The sequence below is a fragment of the Panthera leo genome, chromosome A1, assembly GCF_018350215.1.
Source record: "Panthera leo isolate Ple1 chromosome A1, P.leo_Ple1_pat1.1, whole genome shotgun sequence".
In the NCBI taxonomy this organism is placed as follows: domain Eukaryota; kingdom Metazoa; phylum Chordata; class Mammalia; order Carnivora; family Felidae; genus Panthera; species Panthera leo.
The window spans coordinates 82,087,403-82,105,415 of NC_056679.1; the positions used below are offsets into that span (position 1 = coordinate 82,087,403).

General features: G+C 56.2%; 1 protein-coding gene across 3 annotated transcripts in view; it reads right to left on the bottom strand.

The window, feature by feature from the left end:
- RASA3 (RAS p21 protein activator 3) overlaps nt 1-18,013 on the bottom strand; it is a 119,297-nt gene that overhangs the window by 19,059 nt on the left and 82,225 nt on the right. For all 3 annotated transcript variants that reach the window (XM_042930903.1, XM_042930908.1, XM_042930917.1), the window contains 11 exons: nt 13,842-13,922; nt 13,255-13,327; nt 10,395-10,471; nt 8,219-8,323; nt 6,539-6,695; nt 5,706-5,854; nt 4,849-4,963; nt 3,521-3,595; nt 2,640-2,763; nt 1,241-1,347; nt 358-435 (listed from right to left, as the gene is read on the bottom strand). In XM_042930903.1, the coding sequence (XP_042786837.1) occupies nt 358-435; nt 1,241-1,347; nt 2,640-2,763; nt 3,521-3,595; nt 4,849-4,963; nt 5,706-5,854; nt 6,539-6,695; nt 8,219-8,323; nt 10,395-10,471; nt 13,255-13,327; nt 13,842-13,922 (1,141 nt within the window). The remainder of the gene's footprint in view (nt 1-357; nt 436-1,240; nt 1,348-2,639; nt 2,764-3,520; nt 3,596-4,848; nt 4,964-5,705; nt 5,855-6,538; nt 6,696-8,218; nt 8,324-10,394; nt 10,472-13,254; nt 13,328-13,841; nt 13,923-18,013) is intronic.

Sequence of the window (18,013 nt, forward strand, 5' to 3'; positions counted from 1 at the left end):
CATCACTGGTTCGGGGTATGTTATTTCTTTACTGCTTATTAACAGACGCTATCCGCCATGCTACTGGGCTTATGAAATATCACTGTGAATTACAATTCCCACTGTGAACCTGCGTTAAGTACAAGATTCACAGAACTGAACTCGGTCTCTGAGGATAATTTGCCCCAAACAAAACAGTCTCAAAAAGCAAAGTTTCACAGCTCAGCAGGGCAGAGAAGCACTCGCAAGCTGCTGGAATGTTCTATGAGCATGCTGGGTGGGCATTTGGGTGGGCTTTATTATTCCTTCTCTTATAATTGTGTTGAACACACTCTCTTTTGTGTTAAAAAGATGAGACGGTTAAAATAAATGACTTACAGATTTTGATTTGGACAAGCTGCCAAGCGTTTGAATGGTCTTCGAGATAAGCGTCAGCGTTCTCGATGTCTGCGGGTCCTGCCAGGCGGGAAGGGGCAATGTGAGTTTCATTTGTTTTACAGAAATGCTTGACTGAACCCAGAATCACACAGCCACAAATGGATGATGCCACCTGAAAGCCCCCCAGCACCAGCGTGCTGCCAGGAAGTAACAGGAAGCAGACAAACACTGGATTTGGGAAAAGTCCCCCTAGGTCCCTCGTCAGCGTGTGTTGGGACCTGCTCCTGATGCAGGCTCCCAGGCCATCGCGGACTGGACCTCAGCACGTCCACGCGGCACCAGCCGGAGGTCCCCGCAGTGCAGGGTGAGGACAGTGGCTGCGAACAAGCACCCAGCCCGATACGCACGAGGGGATATCCCTGTGTGGTTCTGAGTCCCTTCAGGTGGCCTCACCCAGGGTGTCCCCTCAGGGTCTGGAGGTTTAATCTAAAACCAATAGATGGAAAGGGCCGCTTGAATCCCCGCCGCCCTGCACTTCCTGCCAAGCGCAGTCACCACTGGGCGCTCTCCGCTGGCGCATCACTAGTGTGAGCGCTCAGAGCCTGTGGCCCTGAGGAGCTCAATGTTTGCTGATTGAGTGAATATGTGCCTGAATGTATCCAAGATCACAAATGCTCCATTTTTCTCAAGGTGGGAGTGAAATCCTGGTCACAGCATCCAACTGTGTCTATAGGCACAGCTTAGAAAGGCCACCAACCCTTCATGTGCATAGAGGGGTTCAGGGCGCGTGGTTGTACAATGCGCTGCCCCTTCCCTCTTCCTCAGCACACCTGCTGGCTCAGGAGGGCGGGTGTACTGGTTTACGGGGCTGGCACTCACTTACCGTGTGGTGAGGCGTGAGCTGGAAGAGGTTGGGGGACAGGATAGCAGGAGCGAAAAACCTCAGGAAAATGAAGCTGCTCACAGCTGTGTACCGCACATCCAGGTCATCTGTGGCCAGGATACAGACAGCCAGCTCAACAAGCCTTCTGGGGGTGACAGCGGTGAGCCCAGGGGTCTGTCCAGCAACCCTGCCCCTCCTGAGGGTCTGTCCCTGCCCCATTGCTGTTCTTGCCTGACCATTACTAAAAGCTCGGGACCTTTTGGTGGCCGGGTTGTAACACACTGGAGCTGGTTCACCAGCTGGCCAAAGAGTGAGGCTTGGGTGCCTGGTACCCCCCTGCCAGGCAGAGTGAGGCCTGGGTGACCGGTAACCACCCCCCCCAGGTTAGAGTGAGGCTTGGGGGCCTGGTACCCCCCTACCCAGGGCAGAGTGAGGCTTGGGTGCCTGGTAACCCCCACCACCTCCACCCCCGCCCAGGCAGAGTGAGGCTTGGGTGACCGGTAACCACCCCCCAGGGCAGCGTGAGGCTTGGGGGCCTGGTACCCACCCCTCCCCTCCCAGGCAGCAGTGCTCTGACATGTTTGGAAAGCAGGAGGTCCTGTCCACAGAGTGGGTGCAAGGCCCAGGCTCCAGTGCTGAAGAAGCTACCCCGGTGGGTAGGTGGGACGGGGTTTCTGTCAGGTCCACGGGGACTGCTCTGGGGGCTCAGGGGTCCCCTGAGGCAGCAAGATGCACCTGGGCTGACTCATGGGCTCCTCGGGGAAGGATGGCACAGAGCCATGGGTGGGGACAGGTCAGGGCATCAGGCCCCACACTGCCCCCTCAGCCTTCCAAGCCCTGGCCTAAGCCTGCATCCTGATGCTGAGTTACGGACCCGATGCTTCCCACCAGGGCAGGACACCGCTGTTTTGCCCGTGGGCAGGTCTGCACAGGGTGGCTCCGGTGCCTCCCTGAGGAATTGGCAGAGTTTGAAAAGAGGATCAATCCCTGGGATCTGTCTTGCCCCAATTCCAGAAAGGGCTTCTCCGGTCTTTCTTGCAAATGCAGCAAGCCTGACCTGCATGACACTGGGCACTGAGCAGGGCCTCAACCTGCCACAGTCAGAACTGCTGAGAGCCAGGAGAGTGGCTTCTCTGACCAGACAGGCCCAGACTCAGAGAAATTCATGCTCCATCCCAAATAAACCACTGGGACAAAACCTGGCCAGCTGCCCTTCCTCTCTGGGATCGGGGCTCCCCGGGGGCAGCTGCAATTGGGCTCTGGCGCTGACTCAGCGGCTACAGCTTACAACCACCTTTACGTGAACTCTGAACGTCACTTCTTGGCCTTGTGCCATCCAGGAGAGGTAAGAGGAGCCGCCCAGTGAGGGGCTGTGGGTATGCCCGCGCAGAGGACTCACCCTGGAAGCGCTTGGCAGCCGCCTCCCGAAGAGAGAAGAAAATGTCACACATGACGGTCGGGCAGCTCACTCCCGATTTGGTGATGATGTTGAAGATGCGGTCAACGTACTGCCGAAGATTCTCCTGCAACAGGATGTGGGTGGGACACCCTGCCAGTGCCTGTGCAGGTCCCGGGCCGGCCATGAGGAGCACTATGGCCACACCCGGGAGGGAGTCAGAGGCCAGGGACTGGCACAGAGCTTCCCACCGGCATTTGCAGAAGGGCCTCTCTATGCAGCCACAGTAGCCCCGTGGGGAGATACTGGAGCTCTGGGGTGCAGGGCAAGCCCCACTGACTCCCTCCTCTGCTCCGACCTCATAACTGGGCGCAGAGATACAGTTCCCTGGAATGCACCTCCCTGACGGCAAAAAGTGTTTTCTGTGAAAGCATGAAAAAGACTTAGCATAACCTGCCAAATCAGAGTTTTGCTGTTTTGAAAAACAGGACACCACTCTGCAGGGACACAGGGGCAGGTGGCCCGGGTTTGGGACCCAGGTCTGTTGCAGCTGGAGGACAGACCAGGCCAAGAAGAAGCCAGGCCATGAGGCCAGCCTGGTAGGGAGGCTCCCATGATCCCAGGAGAGGGGGAGGTGCAGGGGCCTAGTGCGCCAGGCCAGGAGCGCCACTAGCCAGCAGAAAGCGGCGGAGAGTGGCGGTGCACGGCAGGTGAGATGACCAGTCCCCCACCACAGGCTCTGGTGGCATCCTGCGGGGCACATCCCAGTGGGGCCCCCACCCCAAATCTTAGAGAGATGCTAAGCACCCCAGGTGGCCCCGGGCCCCAATCCTGCACACGGGTGACGGGCCCCGGAGGGTGCTGAACAAACCAGAAATCCTTACCATGTTGTTCTCAAGGTTTTCTCCGTCTTTCAGTTTCACAGGGTCAATTTCACAGGATTTGTGGCTCTGGCATATCTGGAAAGAGAGGTTAGGGCAGGGAGTGAGGGACACAAAGCCCTGGGTCTCAGGCAGGTGCAGGTCAGGGGCATCAGCCTCAGGAAGGACACCAGGAGCCACAGCCAGCCCCTGAGACACAGGGTGGGAGGGGTGGCGTTCAGAGCAGCCAGACACCGGCCTCGGTCCGTGAGGACACAACTTCCTTGAAGACCCTTCTGGGTCAGCTCACGTGGCATGAAGCTTCATAAAGTTTAACAATGTGATTACTTCAGTGTGGCCAAGCTTGCATATGGATCAAACTGTGTGATTTTAACGCGAGTTTAAGCTTCCTCACGTTGCAAAGAGCCTGCATTTTATGAAGCTGTTCTGGGGAATGCTGCTGGGGATCCCGTCCGAGGTCAGGTGAGGAGCTCAGAGCCACGTGGAAAGGAAGTGTGTGGAGCCCCCGGCTGTGCCTGGCAAGACATGACTGGCTCACAGATTTGGGGGACCCCTGCCTAAAGAAAGGGGTGCTCTCCAAAGAATCAGTTTTTCTCTTGTATGTCCCTTTGTCTTTACCAGAATGATAGATTTTCTGAAATGAGAAATTTTTATTTTTTTAATGTTTATTCGTTTTTGAGAGAGAGAGACAGAGACACAGAGAGACAGAGACAGACAGAGACACAGAGAGAGACAGAGACAGAAAGAGAGAGAGAGAAAGAGAAAGAGAAAGAGAAAGAGAAAGAGAAAGAGAAAGAGAAGGAGGGAGGGAGGGAGGGAGACAGTGCGAGTGGGCAAGGAGCAGAGAGAAGGAGACACAGAATCCGAAGCAGGCTCCAGGCTCCGAGCTGTCAGCACAGAGCCTGACAAGGGGCTCGAACCCACGAACTGAGAGATCATGACCTGAGCTGACGTTGGGCACTCAACCAACTGAGCCCCCCAGGTGCCCCAGCCCTCCGTGCATTCTAGAGTGAGCATGGCATTTACCCTCAAGTAAGCATTTTCTTAATTTGAGGAAATGAAGGAGGTTCTGGAATACACACGGAAGGTCCCTGTGGGGATGCTGGGAAGAGGGTGACCTTAGTCTTCACGCAGGTGTTCCCCCCCCCCCCCCGGGTGCTGCCTTCTCTGCATCCGCCTATGATCCACAGGGAAGCGCCAGTGTGGTGGGGAGGGGTCCGTCACCCTCTGACTCACTTCCTCTATGGTGGGGAGGGGTCCATCACCCCCGTGCCTGTGGGCCCTGACTCACCTTCTCCATGGCAGGGAGGGGTCCGTCCCCCCATGCTCACCTCCTCTATGGTGGGCTTCAGGGTCACGTGCAGGTAATGCATCCCTGCCAGTTTCATTGTCTCATCGATACACTTGGAGGTCAAGGAGTTTCCTCGGAAGATGGTGTTGGGGTCCCTGTAAAACAATGGTGGAGACAACTGTCTTTCAGGTAACAGGTGTCAACAGAAGCAGAGCCTGTGAGCATAGTCCAAGGAGGAAGAGACCAGCTCACCCTGTTGAGTCTGCTTCCAGATGCCCTGGAGGAAAACAGACCCGCCCCGATGTCCCACAGCTGGGAATCCTGAGCCCTGGGCCCTATCTGTGTAACAAACCCCTGTGCAGAGAGCTGCCCCACCATTCTACAGAACATCCACCTGCCCACTGCCTCACCCGTGTGAGGCTCAGTTCTGCATAAGTTCAGGCTTCTAAGGACCAAGCTGGGGTCACACAGAAGTGCAGCAGGACAGTAACCCTAACAGGCTGTGCTCCACACCTTCTTGCAACTAGGGTGCATTCTAGATCTTTCTAAACCAGGAGCTCCAGGGAGACATTCTTCTTGGCAGAACCCACCCCCACGGAGTGGGCGCAGGTCCTGGGGCAGCAGCGACCTGGCCTTCTGCTGCCGGCCTAATGTCAGCCGACAGGAGCTGAACCCACCCCCAAGGCAACTACAACGGGTGCCCTATTTACCCCCTTCTCGCTCACATACCTCGGGATTTCCAAGAGAAAAGGTGTGTTTTTGAGGAACAGTGAGGGTGTCTCTGGAAGAAAACCTATAACGGTCACTTTAGCTGGCCCAAACCTGCGCTGACCAGCGTTGAGGGAGACTGCTGCTGCCCAGGTCACCCAGACTGCCCCCGCGCAGCCCCTCACTCACTGGGTCCTCCGGACCTCGGCGTTGGCGATGGCGCTGATGAAGGGCACGACCCGGCCATAGTGCAGGAAGAGCCTCACCAGCGGGATGGCGGCCTCCTGCTTTTCCTTGCACACCTCGCCCAGGATGTGAGCTGCGGATGCGGACACCGGCTGTGGGAAGGAAAGACACCACGGGACCCCAGTTGGAGCCCCCCAGCCGTGGGGGCTGGTCAGTGGGCTGGGATCCCGACGGAGGCTGAGGGGTGGAGTCGGGCTGGGGGCGGGGTCTGGGGGTGGAGCTGGGGAGGTGGGGTGGGGGCAGGGGGTGGAGCCGGGGTCAGAGCCGGGGCGGGACTGGGGGCGGAGCCAGGGGCGGGGCGGGGGCTGGAGGGCGGGGTCCGGGGGTGGAGTCGGGCCAGAGACGGGCCCGCAGGAGAGGCCAGGGTCAGGGCTGGGGGCGGAGCCAGGCTGGGGGAGGGGTCCGGGCGCAGAGCCAGGGTGGGGGGGCAGGGAGGCAGGGGGTGGAGCCAGGGGCGGGAGCAGGGAGCGGGAGGTGGAGGGCCAGAGGCTGGGGTGGAGCCAGGGTCGGGAGGGAGGGTGTTGGGAGGCAGGGGGCTGGGGGTGGAGCCGGCGGGGGGGTGGAGGGGCAGGGGCTGGGGGTGGAGCCAGGGTCGGGGTGGGAGGGGCAGGAGGCTGGGGGTGGAGCCGGGGTTGGGATGGGGGCTGGGGGCTGAGCCGGGGTCCAGGGTGGGTGGGCACGGGGCTGGGGGTGGAGCCGGGGTGGGGGGCAGGGCAGGGCGGTCCGCTGGTGTGCAGATGGTAGCAGGTGGCCCAGGGCGCAGCGCGCACAGGTACCTCCACATCCGCAGACTTCAACAGCAGGTCCCGCAGCGGGCCGTAGTAGTCGGAGGAGAAGACGTGGTCTTCAGTGTAGACCACGTTCAGCCGCAGAGATCCCAAGTCCCCTGGCTTCAGGCTCTTGCTGCCGTTGTCTCGGGGCTGAAGGAAGTACCTGGGAGCAGATCACAGGGAAAGGGCTGTGTGAGGCGGCAGCACCAAGGGGCTGGTTCCCTCCAGGCTGCGCCCAGGGCTCTGCTCTGGCTGGTGGCCCGTCATGCTCTGTGCCGGGGTCTGAGGTAGGAGGGAGCTCCAGGGCGATTCTGCAGGACACCTCTCTGCTCCCTGTGCCAGGGGTGTGTGGATCGGGCATGTTTGTCATGGGAGACCCCCCCCTGCAGGGTCCGTGTGTCGGGGGGGGGGGGGGAAGGTCAGTCATTCCCCACGGCCCCCCCCTCCCGCCAGAGGCCTTTCCAATGGAGACCTGCAGGGTCTGTGCCCCGGGGCACCCCCCACAACACGTGGACTACGGGGGAAGAGTCTGCAGAGCCACAGACCTAGAAGTTAAGGTGGGAAAGTAGGGAAGGGTGGAGGGAACTGGGATGAGCAGGGGGAAGCAGGTGTGTAAGTAGTCAGGGGAGACTCTGCAGTACCAGAACTGTCCTGTGATGAATGCTCCCCCGCTAGCAATCCGCGGAGCAAAGCTGCGGCTGTTGTAAGGAATGTGTGGGGCCCTGAGCATCTGAGGGGCCTGACCGGGCAGGTAGGCAGGCCAAGCACCAGAGTACATGGGCACTTTCTCGCTGTGTTCTAACCGGACGCTCTTCCCTTAGGTCTTCCGCAGTGTGGCCATGCGGGAACGCTGCTCTGAGTCTAAGGGCCAGACAGACATGGGTATGGTAGCTTGTGTCTGGCCAAGGCACCTGGCTAGGGGTCCACTGGGGCTGTCATGTGAATGTCCCCTCCTGGTTATAGAACTAGGGACAGTTCAGCTCCTCAGTGCTCCTAGCAGGAACTAGAAGCCAGCTGAGGGCTGTGCTGGTGCTGTCCTCAGAATTAAATACACAAATTCTAGTTTCCTGGTGACAGTAAGCCACCATTAGGCAGAACACAAAAATCTACCCACACGGTGAGTTTGTAGATGTGCAGGGCTCTGGTATGTGGCATATGGCCTGTGACACCCCTTGTCCCCATCTTGTGTATCTGTTAAAGGAGAGTGTCTGTGGTTTCACAGTAATGACATTCACTGTGATATAAAGTGATTTATGAAATAATCATGAAATAAAACCAAGGCACATTCCTTATGCCAAATACAAAGTACCCAGAGAAAACAGGAGAGGAAGACAGAGAGTAGTGAGGCCTGCCTCCTGGGACACATGAGTGAGGCAGGAGGCCGAGCTGAGGGAGATCTGTCTCAAACAGCACCTTGTTCCCTTCCTCAGCAGGTGACACCTGTGACAATGGGCCACAGGGCAGCCTGGAGCAGCAGGGCTCTCCAGGTCAAGGCCCTCAGCCACCACGGCACCCGTGTGCTACCTCTCACCTCACCAGAGCTAGCTGGGAGCACGTTCAAAACCGAGGAGGTGGCTAGGAGGGGGCTGACCCGTGTCATCTCATTCTGGCTGTTCCACACTGCCTCAGCCACCCTGTCCCTCCACCTACCAGGAGGGCATGGGGCCAGGCATGCAGCCACCTTACCAGGCTTCGTAAGAGCTGGACTGTCGCAGCACGTTCAGCGGAACCCTTAGTTCTCCCAGAAACTCATCTCCAAATTTCAAGTTGCTGGCATTCCAGAGGTCAACTCTGAAAAACAGCCAATGAGGCGCAGATCTCCCATCAGGGATGGCCTAGGGAGGGCAGGCCGACCGCTGTGTTCCTCATCTTCCCCAGAAGGGTCTGGGACAGGGTAGAGCCTTCAGCCCCACAGGCCAGCCTCCATGAAGAGCCACACTGACTGAGTACATTTGAGATGTGAGGTCAACGCAGGATGTAACTTTGGAATGAAGACATGTGTTCCCTGGGCCTGGGGGGTAGGGAGAGGAGCCGAGGGCCTGGGGTTAGGGTAAGGGGCCTCCTGCCTTTTCAATAGGATGGGAAGACCATTCACTTGGGTGGAATTCTCACTGTTCCCTCTGATTTGGGGCCATGGTGACTGTACATGTGGGATGGAAGGATGGGATGGACGGACGGTGTTTCCAGGTGCTGACAAGCAAACATCGTGTGTCCCCCACAGTAACCAGAGATTACTCCATGAGCTGAAAGTCTACAGTTCTCACCACACTTGGTGGTCACGGGGAAAATTTTGGAAGACCATACCAGCCCTCTGTTGCCCCTGAGGTCTGAGCAGGAGCCGCAGGCATCGTTGGGGGGTATAGGGTGTGCCACAGGAATCCAGATGCGTCAGGGACATGGAGAGGAACAATGTCCCATGGCATTTTTAGCATAAACAAAGAGCCTTTAATCTGCCAAGCGACACCTTAGCAATGGGCCAAAAAGTTTCCAGCCAGTCTTTTCTTCTTTTTAATAAGAGAAGCATTTAAAAATATTTTGGGTTTGTCTGTTTACAATACAACAGCTAGAGGGGCGCCTGGGTGGCTCAGTCGGTTAAGCGTCCGACTTCAGCTCAGGTCATGATCTCACGGTTCGTGAGTTCTGGCCCCCCGTCGGGCTTTATGCTGACAGCTCGGAGCCCGGAGCCTGCTTCAGATTCTGTGTCTCCCTCTCTCTCTGTTCCTACCCCACTCACATTCTCTCTCTCTCTCAAAAATAAGTAAACATTAAAAAAAAATTTAATTTAAAAACAAACAAACAACAGCTAGGGAGGGCTTCACTCTTGAATTTAAAGCCAAGTCTTGTATAAACACTTCTTTCTCTGAACAAGAAAGGGGACCCGTGTCTAGGGGAGCTGGTGGAGCCTCTGACCCCCAATGGGACTTGCAGACGTGTTTGGAAATGGAACACTTAACCTAAGTCTGTGCTCAAGCCAAGACCAGTGTGTGGAGGCTGGCTTCCCTCAGGACTCGAAGCCACAAGAGGAATGGAGAAAGAGGCCAGGGGTCCCACATGTGGGGGAGGGAGGGGCCTCAGTCCACGCCCCACACCTGACAGCCCCCACCGGCCCAATCCCCACCCTCTGCCCCCATGGCCTGGTTATTGTTCAGAGGCCTGAATTGTCACTGGAGGCTCAGGGGACACCAGGGTGCCCCCCAGTTGAACGTCTGTGGTATGTCCAGTCACATCTCATGCCCCTCAGGAAGCCCTGACCCTACAGGAAGGCAGATTGCAAACCATGTCAGATCTGAAGAATTCCTCAGGTTCTGGTGAGCAGGTCAGACCTAAACATGGATGATGGGAAAGGACGCCAGGTGATGGTCTCACAAGGCGCTGGGAGGGAGGCCGTAGAGAGGCTGGGCTCCCAGGGGCTGCAGCCAGTGGGCATGAAGCCTCGGAGTAGCCCCTAGAATGGATGCCGGGGGACCTCTCGTGCAGCCTGTGCACACATGGGCTTGACCGTGAGCACCCCGAAAGCAACAGGACCTCGTGCTAGGCTGGGTGAGGCCACCGGGTGGACGGAGCCTCATACACACTAAGCAGCTTGACCTCGCCTCTGAAAAAATACTGCAGCGTGAACTCCAAAACCACATTTGTCCCTTGGGTTAAGTAAATGTCCTCTCAGCCACCACCCAACAGCTGGGAAGTTTACAGCTCTTACTTCAAGCAACTCCCAGTGTCCTACTGTTAAAATTAGCAGAAAATTGAAAATTCCTCTCTCTCCTTTCCCTTATTTGTAGAAACAAAACGAAAACCAAACAGAAGAGGTGAGTTCAGACTGCAACCCCCAAGCAGGAGCCTCAAAACCCCAATTCTCGCTCACCGGATTTCAAGTTTGTCTACGTCTTCCTCCTCAAAGTCAAAGTGGGATTTCCGGCTGTAGCTGCAGGGTCTGGTCACCTGGAGGGACAGACGGGCGGAAGCCTGTGTGTGCCACATCACTGCCCACTGAGCACCCCCACGGGCTGGCCACCCCAGGCCCAGGGGAAGAGGCCAGGGGCCCCACACCCAGAGCTGAGGTGGGATCCCAGCCTGCAGGCACACCCCGAGCCCCATCTCCAGGCGGCTGGGGCGCAGCAGGCAGGGCTGTGCCAGCACTCCACACGCTCCGCCTGGCTATCCTCCCAACACCCCCTAAGCACCTGGGCCGGGCCCCTTCCTCCTCAGCCCCAAAGCTCCACACACCTCCCCTCTCCCTCTCCCTCCTGATCTCACCCCTCCCCAACCTCCCATGTCAGCACCTCCACCCTTATGGCATGTTGGCAGTCCATGCCTCTGCCTCCTGAGCAGGGCTCCCGTCCATCCACAGCCTAGCCTGGCCTCAGCCACATCCACCTTCAGCTGAGCCTTCTGAAGGCCCCCTGGAGCCCCCACTAGTTCCCCTCACCCAGCATAGGGGGAGTCTTTCTAAATCTGCACCCCCTGCCTGGCTCACCGTTGGACCTCTTCCTCACTGGGAAGCCTGAAGGTGACTGTGAAATGCCCCTTCTTCCAGGAAGCCCCTCAGAGTCTCGACTGCCTGATATGGTTCACAGTGCTGATAAGGTCTATCATTTGCTGTCTGGCTTCCAGTATGGTGGCCATGAGGTTCCTGCGTGGCACCTAATGTATCCACTGAGTGAATGAATGTGGCTTTGATAGAATTTTAAATAATTTCAATGAAACATTTAAGGGTTTTTATGTAAGTCTAGCCATTATCCTGGGACAAACTGGTCTGGAGGCTACTTCCTGTTGAAACTCCTGTAGGAGGTTGTGTGCCAGCCCAAAGCCCACCACTGGGACACCCTGCTCCTTCTGCCAGGAGCTCAGCCTCAGGGTGAGTCAGAACTGTGGGGCTGTTTGCAAGCTGAAGCAGAAGGCATGCACAGAGAACCAGCCACGGGGTGTACTTTTTGAGCAGGGCTTGGCCCTTTGAGTCTAAGACCATAAAGTCCAGCCAGAAGCATGCTCCAAGGTCCTGTGGTCTGAGGCCATGGGAGAGGCAGGTGCAGCCTGAGAGCCTACATCTAGGCCTGCCCTGGGTTCCTGTAGGATGTAGGCCTATCCCTGTGCTCACCTGTACTTGGGGCTTACTGAATTACTCTAGGGAAATGAGGCCCACATTAATGAGTGAAATATGGGTATATGAAATAGAAAACAAGCCCACAGAAGTGGACGTAGCTCTCGGGGTGATGCAGGCTGCAGCAAAAGCCTATGGCTTTACCGTGTGTTATATTAAAACAAGTTTGGAAAGTGCTGATTTAACTATTCTAGGCAGCCTAGATATCGAAGGCTCTGGCTGCTTTTAATGCTTTCATATTAAAAACTGTTCCTTATTCTCTGTTCCAGATCCCTCCCTGTCTCTGGAGCCCTGGCATGGATCCCCCTTGAAATCAGGTTGACAACATCAGCTTCCTGCCTGATCTTGAGTCTCTTAAAAACCATTTTCTTCACGCGGCTATGAAACAAGAATGTCCTTCTGGGACAGAAAATGGTGCTTTGCCTTCAGCACTCTGACCCCCATACCCCTTCTTACAGCTGCCCCAAGAAGCCTGGCTCCTCCGTTTCAGAAACCCATGGGCTTTCTGGACACCGGTCAGAAAAGGTCCAGGTTCTCTGCCCATGAGCTGCTTGGTTCTAACCCATCTGTCCAGCGTCATTTACCAAACTCCCCCTTCTTGCACCAGCCCCACTCTACATCTCAATACACTTTCCTTCAGCCTCATGATGCACCTTCCAGACTCTACTCAAGGGTCCCTGCTCTGCGAAGACTTGCTCTATTTCACCAGTTGTTTGCTTCCTGGTCCCCAAAGCCACTGACTTAGCAGCACTGAGCAAGTGCAGGAACCCACTTGTGTGCTCTCTGCATGGAAGCAAGCTCACGAAGACAGGAGTGGAGGCCTCATGCCACGTTGGCTGCCCAGGACCTGGTGTGTAGGAAATGTGCAAGAGACCTTTACAGATGGGAGCACATCAGCCTCAATGTATTTCCTACGGGTCACGTTTAAACTGAAGCATCTGCGTTTGCTCCCTGCTCTGTTCCCGGTCCTCAGCCCTCACGGCTTCCATCACACTAATTTCACTGGTTTACAGTTCTGAGGCAGCCAAGGGGTCTCTTTGTTCACATACGTTTCCTTGGGGCACCTGGGAGGCCCGGTCGGTTAAGCCTCGGACTTTGGCCCAGGTCACAATCTCACAGTCCGTGAGTTTGAGTCCCATGCCGGGCTCTGTGACAACAGCTGGGAGCCTGGAGCTGCTTCGGATTCTGTGTCCCCTCTCTCTCTGCCCCTCTCCCACTCATGCTCTGTCTCTCTTTCTCAAAAATGAATAAACATTAAAAAAAAAGCAAATACATTTCCTCTTTTGCTTCAAATCCCCTCACTATTTCTGGTCAACAAGTGTCCCTCCACAGCTCAGGAAAGACTAGTGAAGCAGGCAAAAAAAAAAAAAACAAACCAAACCAACCAAATAATAGAAAACCACCAAATCCTGATCACTTGGAAAGTATCAGTTTGTCAGCATTCAGATCAGAACTGGGGAGGGGAGGAAAGTTCCTCCGAACGCAGCACAGGCAGGAGGGAGGGGTCATGTGCTGCGAGGTCACTGCGGGACCTATGGAAGGAAGGTGACCCTGCCTGAGGCCTGTCAGATCCACCTCCTCCCACAGGGTCTCAGTGTGACATCTGTGGCACTGAAACACCAACCTCAAAATAAAACACTTCATCAAACTGCGGGTTGTTGGTCTTCTTTTTCACCTTCGTCTTCTTTGCCTCTGATCTGAACCAGGGAGGAAGGGTGAAGGTTAAAACCGATGCTGCTGATGCCAAATCTCTCGCCCATAACTTACTGCCTCTCTTGTCTTGTAAATATTTCTGCCTGGTTACCCTCCCAACACCCCCTAAGCACCTTGGCCGGACCCCTCCCTCCTCAGTCCCTAAACTCCACACACCTCCCCTCTCCCTCTCCCTCCTGATCTCACCCCTCCCCAACCTTCCCATGTCAGCACCTCCACCCTTATGGCATGTTGGCAGCCCATGCCTCTGCCTCCCAAGCAGGACTCCCATCCGGCCACAGCCTGCAGACGAGGAACCCTTACTGAGCCAAGAATACCCAGTGTGAAGAAGCTAAGGGCTTTCTTCACAAAGCAGTTTTAAGGCAACAAAAGAAAGAAAAGTAAGCCAGAACAATATATTCCACCACAGGGCCCATCCTGCACTTCCCAGAACAAGGAGGCCTCAGCATCATCGCACCGGAGTACAGCTCGCCAGAGAGGCCTAGACATGGTACTTGCCTGCACGGTCCTGCCAGGGCCACGGTGGCGTAGGGGTCACACTGCCCGTTCACGATGGGAAGGCCTTGGCACTCGAGGATGCTGCAGAGAGAGTGGGAATGTCAGGGGCGGGAGCCGGGGGCCTGCAGGCAGCTTCTCAGGGCTACCCTGAGGTCCGAGAGGACAGCAGCCTCAACAGCCCAGGGCCGAGCGTCCTGAGTTCTGGGTGGTGGTCCCGATGCCCGGAGCTCCTGTCTAGCGAAGAGTAGTGGGTGGTGGGTGCACCGATTATCAATCCAGAAACATCTGGGGGCAGGGGACAGTGGTGCCGCATTCAGGACACCCTCCTGGTGACTCCCATGAGTGACACCTTCCAGAGCTTTCCGCGACTCATGAGCTCGCCTCCCCAGCAACCCGACACAGTAGACACTACTGCGTGTCCTCGTTGTAGGTGGGGGACCTCCGTGCCACATGGGCTTCTCGGCAGCAGAAGCTGCCACGGTGTCAGGGTCTCCTCACGCCTGATCCCACCTGCAGGCCCTGGTTCCTGGTTCTCTTTGCATTCTAGAACACGGCCAGCCACACTAGTTCTGAGCACCTTTTCCATGAATTCTGTCCTATCACCCTGGGTGTGCTTCCCTGGACTGTCCCTTCTCCGGGCTGTGGGGCATGCCGTCCTGCTCCTGGCATGCAGGCTGGAGCACGTGCTGGATGTTAGGCTCTCAGGCTGCTGGAGTCCAGATGCGCTGCGTTCCGGAGAACAAGGCTGCTGGGCCTCCTGCTGCTTGGCAGTTAGCGATCTTCTGCTGCACACTGATTATGGCCATTCTTGTTTGAGGCTTTGTCGGGATAGGCACCAGGACAGGCTGGCCCCACCAGCAGGCTCTGTGCGGAGTGCCAAGTGGGAACAAGGATCTCCACTGGCGGAGAATCAGTGCTTCCCAGGGCCGCAAGAGCCCCTTGGATCCACAGCCCCCACGCTCTGCCCGACCCCGTGGCGCTCGCCCTATGGGTTCACACAGGCCTGTTGAGCGCTGTGGGGCCCCTCCTCTCCATAGCGGCTCAGGCCCCCAGCTGCAGTCTGTCTCCCCACCTGCCTCCAGGCTCCACTTGGGACTCCCCCTGCCCCTCGCCACCCACACGGCTCCAGGACAAAACCAGGACCACTGTGGCCTCCCTGTCTGCTTCCCTTACTTGGGGTCAGAAAGCTGAACTGCCGACTGCCCGCCATCCAGAATGTTCCACCCTTACGGCATCTGGCTCTTTAGTTGACTGTGGTGGGGGAGGGTCCAGTTCGCAGCAGGAGTCCTGCTCCCATGGAGGGGCATCACTTTCACCGTCTCCCCTGCGACATCTCAGGGCTCGTTTCTCTTTGGTGCCAGAAAGCCGGAAACCAACCTGCTTCTCATTCCTTCCTATGTTGAGCAATCTGAGCTGCCCCTCTCAGGAATGCTTTAGCCTCTAACACTTAATAGAGTATTTCTTTCTGGGTGAGAAGTTTCATTTCCTTCGTTTCTCCTTCATAGTACTTGTGCGCCCGGAGCGTGTGCCACGCCTCTCCTGGCCAGGGCACTTTTGTACACAGTTCTTCTTTCTTCCCACTTCCCACCGCGTTTCTCGTGGAGCCCGTTGGGTGGGCTGAGCCTCACAGACTGCCCTGTTACTCCGATCAGCTGTACCTGGTCTTTCAGCTCTCTCTTTTACCTACTTTATGGACCATTCCAGGGTTCCCTCTCAGATTACTGACTTGGTCTCTGGTTTCCCTCCTCCCTTCACTGACTGATCATTCCAGAAACATATATTCGCCCATCGACTCATCACACATCAAATATTTGCTGAGCTCTTCTCCACTCAGGCCCATCTCCCCGAATGGGCGAGCAGCTGTGAGGAAGTCAGAGGTTCACATCTGAAGCTTGGGTCTGCTCAGCCGGCTCGGCAGCAAATACAAGACGATAAACACGTGACATGCAACTGTCACGTGTCATCATGCAAGGGAAGAAATAAACTGGAGACAAGGGCAGAGAAGTACAAGTCGGGGTCAACCTCTCGGGTGGTTGGAGGTCTCGGAGAGCAGGTGGCCTTGGGTCACGGGAAGAAGGACCAGGATCGCCTGTCAGAAGCCAGGAGGCCCCCAGGGAGCAGCACTGTGAGACGCTGGGGAGGCAGCTTGCTCAGGATGTGTGTGGGGAGGCCCGAGCTCTCTCCCTGAGCAAACAACTCATTTAATGCAAACACGTTTTTATTACGTTCACTTGTTATCAAGAAGGTTTACATGGCAAGTATGCCCGCAGTTTGCAGCCTCAGAGATAATGGGTTTTCATGGCCATGGACTAGATGGCATCGCTAAGCATCAAACTGAAAGCAAGTTTTCTCACATCTACATCCTAGGGAAGCACCACCAGATGTGGGCAGCGGCCACCCTAGAGCAGTGAACATTGCTGTCTTTCCTTCTCCAAGAGACCAGTCTGAGAAACACTCTATTCTCTAACTCAAAACGAGGGTTGGATGCTGACTACAGTCACACAAAGACACCTCGGAGGAAAGAATCAACACCCTCCCATCCGGCATGCCACAAGTGGGAACCACAATAAGGACGCCAGCCTTCCTGCGCTCGCCTGCAGACAGCTTCCTGCGGCTACAGCCCCGCACACAAGCTGGCAGGGGGCTCTTGCAGACCACCCGAGGCACACGAAGCCGAGGTTCATTTTACTTCACACACAGTCTGTGTCTCCAGGCCCATTCTCTTTGAAACAACTTCAACAAATGCTTCGGAAAGTTCTAGATAAATAACGGAAAGGGATGAAATATTTACTACCTTGGGTATTTCCCAGGTCCTGGAAAGGCACTGTGAAACATACAGTGACCCAAACAGTCAACTGAGCCAGAATCTAACACACCCCAAGTACAATATTTTGTGTGTATTTTAACATTTATAGGATTTTACCTTCAAACTGACCATTAACGCATGGTTATGCCTCTTAGCTGGAGTGACAGCCTGCAGCTTCAAACTCATTTCAATTTCTCCCTTCCCTCCATGTGGACACATGCTGGGGCCTCTGCTGCCTGCCCCACAAGGAGGAAATGCTGAACTGGGCAGTGTGCAGGCACGAGAGAGCTGGAGACACGCTGGCCGTGCAGTGACAAGGTGTCACCGGGTCACCAGCCTGCCATCTGCTCAGCCCTCTGCCCTCACACTTCAGCTTGAAAGGCTTCCTGCCTCCAGAAAGAGCCACATATCAATAGCCTGTTGGCTACTTTTTTCTTTTTGTAATTTCCTAATAACAGAAAGCAAGATCTCTGCTAGATTTGAGGTGCTATTGGAATTCCCCACCGGGGCGCACCTGGGGGTGGGGCTGCCTGCAGCCTGTGCCCGCTCCCCTGGCCATCAGCCCTGCAGTCTGGCCACATGAGCAGGGCCCTGGCCGGTCAGCACGCGCTGCTGCCAGCAGGACTCTCGTCAGCTTGGGAGGCGCTGGAGCGTGAAGGCAGGAAAGTGCGGAACCCTTGCTTTCAGACAAAGCAGGTGACCACGGGACAGCAAGAGAAAGATGCTCTGCAGGGACAAGAGAGGGAGGACTGTGGAAAGGGGCGAGCAGAGGTCTCGTGCGGTGCCAGCAGAGCTGAGTGCTAGTGCACACGTGTCTTCTCTCCCGCTCATCTTCTGGCACACATGGCCGCTGCACATTGCCCACACGCACCACTGTTCTAAAGGAAGCGGTGCATGGTCCACAGAAATGTCCACGAGCAATCGCCCCCGATGCACAACATCATGTCCACTGGCCCTGGCGTAGACCTCAGCGGTCTCACGGATACTTGCAGATCACACACATCGACTACTTAATTCACTGCACAAATGGCTTCAGAACCCTGCCTCCATGCTCAACAGGCCGGCTCACACCTGCCAGCTTTTCCAACACTTGTCTCCAGTGCAGTGACATGCCAATGCCCTCACGTGTTGACATGCAGCCAGAATGCAGACCCCGGGAGGCCGGGAACAGCCCTCAGCCTGCAGCAGGGGTTCATGAAATATTTTTGAGTGAGTGATAAAAAGGTACATTAATCTTTGTTGGGGATGAAAATAAAGCATGAGATGAGGCCCTAGAGTCCAAGCCTGAGATCATGCACAGGCATCTGTGTGACATGGGGATTGGCAGATGCCGCATCCACATACAGACGAGAACATGAAGGTGGTG